This window comes from Bombus fervidus, chromosome 16 (genome assembly GCF_041682495.2).
Source record: "Bombus fervidus isolate BK054 chromosome 16, iyBomFerv1, whole genome shotgun sequence".
In the NCBI taxonomy this organism is placed as follows: domain Eukaryota; kingdom Metazoa; phylum Arthropoda; class Insecta; order Hymenoptera; family Apidae; genus Bombus; species Bombus fervidus.
The window spans coordinates 1,981,154-1,987,153 of record NC_091532.1 but is presented as its reverse complement, the minus strand read 5'-3'; the positions used below and the strand labels follow the sequence as shown (position 1 = coordinate 1,987,153).

At 35.9% G+C, this 6,000-nt stretch overlaps 2 protein-coding genes across 4 annotated transcripts; one reads left to right on the top strand and one right to left on the bottom strand.

Annotated features, from left to right (window-relative positions):
- On the top strand, positions 1–2,875 carry LOC139995935 (uncharacterized). Of its 3 annotated transcripts, XM_072019884.1 has the most exons (5): positions 1–160; positions 667–1,534; positions 1,601–1,776; positions 2,125–2,413; positions 2,575–2,875. In XM_072019884.1, exons 1-5 carry the CDS (start codon positions 152–154, stop codon positions 2,721–2,723), a joined length of 1,491 nt encoding a protein of 496 aa, XP_071875985.1. In that variant the 5' UTR covers positions 1–151; the 3' UTR covers positions 2,724–2,875. The 3 variants fall into 3 exon arrangements, with proteins under 3 accessions (XP_071875985.1, XP_071875984.1, XP_071875983.1); XM_072019883.1 differs by having other exon boundaries at positions 667–1,776; positions 2,578–2,875; XM_072019882.1 differs by having other exon boundaries at positions 667–1,776.
- A 1,693-nt stretch (positions 2,876–4,568) lies between these two features.
- On the bottom strand, positions 4,569–5,996 carry LOC139995936 (uncharacterized). The gene is made up of 4 exons (XM_072019885.1): positions 5,832–5,996; positions 5,326–5,648; positions 4,916–5,115; positions 4,569–4,836 (listed from the first exon to the last, which is right to left on the bottom strand). Exons 1-4 carry the CDS (start codon positions 5,903–5,905, stop codon positions 4,735–4,737), a joined length of 699 nt encoding a protein of 232 aa, XP_071875986.1. The 5' UTR covers positions 5,906–5,996; the 3' UTR covers positions 4,569–4,734.
- Positions 5,997–6,000: the final 4 nt, after the last annotated feature.

The following is a 6,000-nucleotide window of genomic DNA, read 5'->3' as shown; positions in this document are numbered from 1 at the left end:
CATAGCCAAAAGGTAAAACCGACGGAAAACGAAAGCCTATCTGGTGAAGCAGTTCGCGTGATCCAGAGACTCGCCTTCTCAAGGATAAACGAGGGAAAAACGGTGGCCAAGTTTATTGTTCCGCCCGGAGGAAAGGCCCACCGACTTCAACATGTCTAAGGTGAGAAAATTTGAATCCAGAAAGAGCAAGAAAATTATATCTGTTGCAACTGATAAGCATCGAGCAGGAAGAAGCGCGCGGCAAGGATTGTTTCGTATGTCAAAATGTCCCGAGCTATTCTGCGACCAAGTTGCTTAACGCGAGAGAATTCTATTCTTCGCAGTTACTATTTGTGTGGCAGAATTCCAGAGACAATAGGAAAATTTTGTTCGCGAATTATCGTATTAATCGACAGAAAGAATTCAATGATGTTTCCGATATATCTTTGATAGGTTGTTTGGTAGAGTTTAGTAGAGTTGCGATTCTAGAAATACTAAAGATCCGATACTTAAAGTGGCAATCTAAGAAACACCATAAGATAGAAAGATCTACCCAAACTCCTGTTTTTAAAAATTCATGTTTGATTTCCAACTTAATTCTGTAATTCCTATCACCGTGTCAGACTAGAGGCAACAACTGTCTCTACTTGAACAACATATACAAATATTAAAACTTTATGCATACAGATTGGATTAGCAGTATTCGTCATAGCCCTTACCCTGGTGCGCTCTGAGCCGCCGGTGAACTCATATTTGCCACCAAGCGGCGGTGGCAACGGAGGAGGTGGCGGAGGACCATCCAATACTTACGGCCCGCCTGGTTTCGACGGGCAGAACGGCATCGGAGGAGGCGACAGCGGTCGTAACGGTTTATCAAATAGTTACGGAGTACCTGGCTCGAACGGTGGAAGGAATGGCAATGGCAGAGGAAATGGTTTCGGCGGTGGTCAACCTTCTAGCTCTTACGGAGCACCGTCCAATGGACTCGGTGGAAACGGAGGTTCAGGTGCCGGAAGACCGTCCAGCAGTTACGGAGTACCTGGTGGAGGAAATGGTTTCGGTGGTGGTCAACCTTCCAGCTCTTACGGTGCACCGTCCAATGGACTCGGTGGAAACGGAGGTTCGGGTGCCGGAAGACCATCCAGCAGCTACGGAGCACCTGGTGGGGGAAATGGTTTCGGTAGTGGCCAGCCTTCTAGTTCTTATGGTGCACCGTCCAATGGACTCGGTGGAAACGGAGGTTCAGGAGCCGGAAGACCGTCCAGTAGTTACGGAGCACCTGGCGGAGGAAATGGTTTCGGTGGTGGAAGCAACGGAGCTGGCAAGAACGGATTCGGTGGTGCTCCATCGAACAGCTACGGTCCTCCTGAAAACGGAAATGGTTTTGGTAGTGGCAATGGAGGTGGATCTCCATCGGGTCTCTATGGACCTCCTGGAAGAAACGGTGGAAACGGCGGAAACGGTGGAAACGGTGGCAATGGGGGACGGCCATCGAGTAGTTACGGAACCCCTGAGAGAAATGGAGGAAGACCATCGGGTCTTTATGGACCACCAGGTAGAAATGGAAATAACGGCGGCGGAAATGGAGGATATAACGGTGGCAATGGTGGATATCCATCAGGAGGACCGGGTAGTAACGGGGGTGGCAATGGTGGATATCCTTCTGGAGGTCCTGGTGGCAATGATGGCTATCCTTCTGGAGGTCCCGGTGGTAATGGCGGCGGCAACGGCGGTTATCCTTCTGGACCAGGTGGAAATGGTGGCGGTAACGGAGGTTACGGGGAAGATGAAAATAACGTAAGTATGTTTGGTAATAATTACCTATCATGACCAATTATTTCTCATCGTTACAATATATTTTTTATTGTTCGTTGTGAGCAATAAATGAAATTATCCGAGTTAATTACTGGTATAGAAAACAGGAGCACCGATAAGTTTTAGAATCAAATATATGTTATTGAAACTAATGCATTTAATTCATGGTAAACGATATAACTACGCAAGAATGGAAATTTAATTGATTTCTCTCACCGTCAAGTATTTCGTTTAATTTTTATTGCCTACTAGGAGTCAATACGAATTCTCAACCCTTTCATAGTTTATGACCTATAACTATCTTTATTATATATCTCGATGCTAATTTAGGAACCAGCAAAGTACGAATTCTCTTATGAAGTCAAGGACGAGCAGTCCGGAGCTGATTATGGCCATACGGAAAGCAGAGACGGGGATCGCGCACAGGGAGAGTTCAATGTTCTGCTTCCTGATGGCAGAAAACAAATCGTTGAGTACGAAGCTGATCAAGATGGATTTAAACCTCAAATTAGATACGAAGGTGAAGCGAATGGCCAAGGATATGGTTCTGGTGGACCAGGAGGCAATGGTGGAGATAATGGATACCCAAGTGGCGGACCTAACGGGGATGGAGCCGGAGGTAATAATGTTTATTCATCAAGCAGGCCAGGTGATGGGCCTGACTTCACCGATGGTGAATGAAACATACATATATCTGCATAAGTTCTTCGCTGAAACTACGTTTCAATCTAATTTCATCCGATTTTTAATCGTAAATATATGTAATATTTGAATTCTTAGCAGGCTATCCATCGGGAAGACCAGGTGGTGACAATGGCGGTTACAGAAACGGAAATAACGGTGGCAACGGTGGCAACGGTGGAAACAATGGAGGATATCCATCCGGAAGTGGTGGCGACGCAGCGGCTAACGGAGGATATCAATACTAAATGTTCATCTAAGCGTAGTAATATATATCGCGTGTATTACAAAAGGGGAATACATAGGGCAACGTTTATCATAACGCATGGGATAGTTTCTGTCTGGAACAGTAAGAACGCAACTGTAATTGTGAGCGATGATAATTTTAGTACGATCGAATTTTGATGTCGATCTTTACTATATTTAATCGTTTTAGGACACTTACAATTGAACGATCATAGAATGAAAAGAATGATCACTCGTTTAACGTTGAAAACAGGCAGGTTTTCATATTGCAATGCTTCGTTTGTTTCAGACGTAGTATCCTTCCTAGTATAAAAGAAATAACTATTCATAGGATAAACATAAAGACCTCAAAGTCAATCCTTAGAAATGTAACGATATTGTTAGCTGTTAATCGCATACAACTTCTGATATATTCGTTTATAATGGAATTCACATGCAATAATACTAACAATATCGTTTAATAAACTTAGCAAACGCAGTGTCATTACTTTTTAAATCAATTTCTCTCTCAGTATATATAATAAGACTCGTAAATGAATTGGTTATCATTATATATACCATTTGCGATTTTATACGTGTGCAATACTCGTCTTCTTCGAAATAACTATAATTTCCTTAACATTTGATGATCTATCTACGATTTTATAACTACCACCAGATGTATACTAATTTTTAACGTTTGTTAAGATATTGTATTTATTACTATTTATCATACTATATATATATATATTTTAACGATGTTTAAAATGTAGCTGTAGAAACAAACGTCCGCATAAATAAAAATTGCGGTAGGCCATAATGTGTTCAGTGTTCAGTCTTTCACTTACACCTTTCACGCTATGTAAACGTTATTCTACTACAATTTATATGAATATACATATGTATATATACATATATATTATATGAATATATATATACATACATATGTTTGTGTATAATCATCTAAATGATCAAAAAAGAAATGTGTACGCGAAGTAATAATATTAATCATATTTTTATATTAATGAAGCACTTGTTTGTAATGTAATTGTCGTATTAGATGCTTATGTACATATAATCTGCTTCTTTCGCATTTATAAATCAAATTCCTAGGTTTCATATGATAGCAAACAAAAGAACAAGTAAATAAAAGCAACGAGTGCTCTGAATATTTGATAAATACCTGTAATTTCAGACGAAGTAGTACATTTCATCCACAAAATGTTCGCATTCACAAAATATAACAAAATATTCAAAGATGTGATCTGATATAATAAATAACAGATACTTCAAATCTAACGAATCAGTACTACCATCATTCAAAAACTAATTTCTAAGGTGGCGTTTCGATTTAAATGTAACGAACGTAACATAAGTCAAATAAATATATATATTCTTCAGAGATAAAGTAATTTTACATAAACTTTATTTGCATTACACAAAAGAAATATTATACCATAAAATGCAATACGTCAAACATATCTCGTTTGTATACAAATAAAACGTAACTGTAATTATTGGAATTTTTGTTCCATGATATTAATACAGTTCTTGACTAGGGAATGCAAATTTTAATAGCAACATGTCTGATAACAAGAATTATAAAATATTTATATTTTATTCATTTCTTACATTTAATTTATACATTTATATACAAAATTTTTTTTAATCCCATAACATATTTTAACTTTTCAGTCAAATCAGCATAATCATTAAAATCATTAGTCATTCAGCCTAATCAGTCAAAAACGCACAATTTTGTTTTTAAGGGAATTGTTTCTTGATTATATAACAATATATTGTTTTTATTTCTATATCTTGCGTTTCTAATAAAATAATACGCCTAAGAAATGAAAGAAGTAAGTGTGTTTATAAATATAAAAATGCGATTATTTATTAGTACAAAAAATGGTTGATTACCTATTTGTGCATTTTGAATTTTTAGTTATAGCCATTTATTACACAGGTATGAGCATCAAGGGATTAACATTTATTTACATTAATAAATTTTAGTAAAACTACATTATTCAACTATCAAGTAACATTTGAATGTATCAAATCAGCTATGGCTTTCTGTCTAAGAGTGTACAATTTTTTCACCCATTTATCAAATCTGGCTTCCTGATCAATCATTATCTAAATAAAAAATATTTGAAAATAAAATGTCTAATATTTATATCATTCATGCATATGGAGAAAGAAAAAGGTACATTACCGAAGAATGAAAGATACTTTCAGATCCACAAGGAACTTCAGCCACTGTTGGAACTTGTATAGTATCTGCATTAATATCTATAACAATGTTCTTAAATTTCTTTTCCTTTGTATTAGATGAAAATTGTTTGGGTGTAAAACCTTCAGAATTGATTTCCTCTAACACACCTTCTTTAAAACGTGGTTCAATTGGAAAATCACCTAAAAATAATTTTATGTTAAATTAATATGATTCCTGCAAAATAACATTAGTATAATATCCTAATTTGTATAACTAAACTTAAAATTTTCCTACCCTTATTTTCTATATAAACACAAGATAAAACTATTCAATGTTTTTAATACTATAAATTCAGATTAATAATAAAATATTTATAACTTGAAAAATAACATATGTAATAAAAATCATACCTTTTATTAAAACATTTTTAGTTTTTTCAGACACAACAGTCTTTACATTAGATTGTGAACTACTTGAACGACTCCCAGATTTTTCTCTTGAAGCTGATCTAGCTTTTCTCTTGGAACAATCTGAAGATCGTGATCTAGAATGATATCTATGTCTTTCTCTTCCTTTTGAATTACTATTTCTAGAGCTTTTGTAACTTTTTTGGCTATGATCTCTATCTCTCCCTCTGCTTCTGGAATGTGAGCGATGTCTACGCTTTGTTTTTGAGTGTTTGGTTGATCTTCGTCTATGAGAAGATGAATCACTAGAATCTGAACTAGATGATCTGAAATGAAGGATTACATATTAAACTACGTTTTGTAATTAGTTTTATTAATATAAATATATATATTAATGAAAATTATGATGTTATGCATAAAATTACAATCAAGTAATGTTTTAATATAGACAGGAAATAAATCAAATTAAGTATATCGTATAAGATCTCAAATAATTTAATATTATTTACCTGGATCTCCTATTACGTCTTCGACGATACTTGCTATTATGATCTGAGTCCGATTCACTAGAATATCTCGCCATATCAATCAGACAGCTGATTCTTTACTCAGATTTAGATTGTGTTTAATATCACTGCATTGCAACGAACGTAACGTATACTACTACAGCGCTATCTA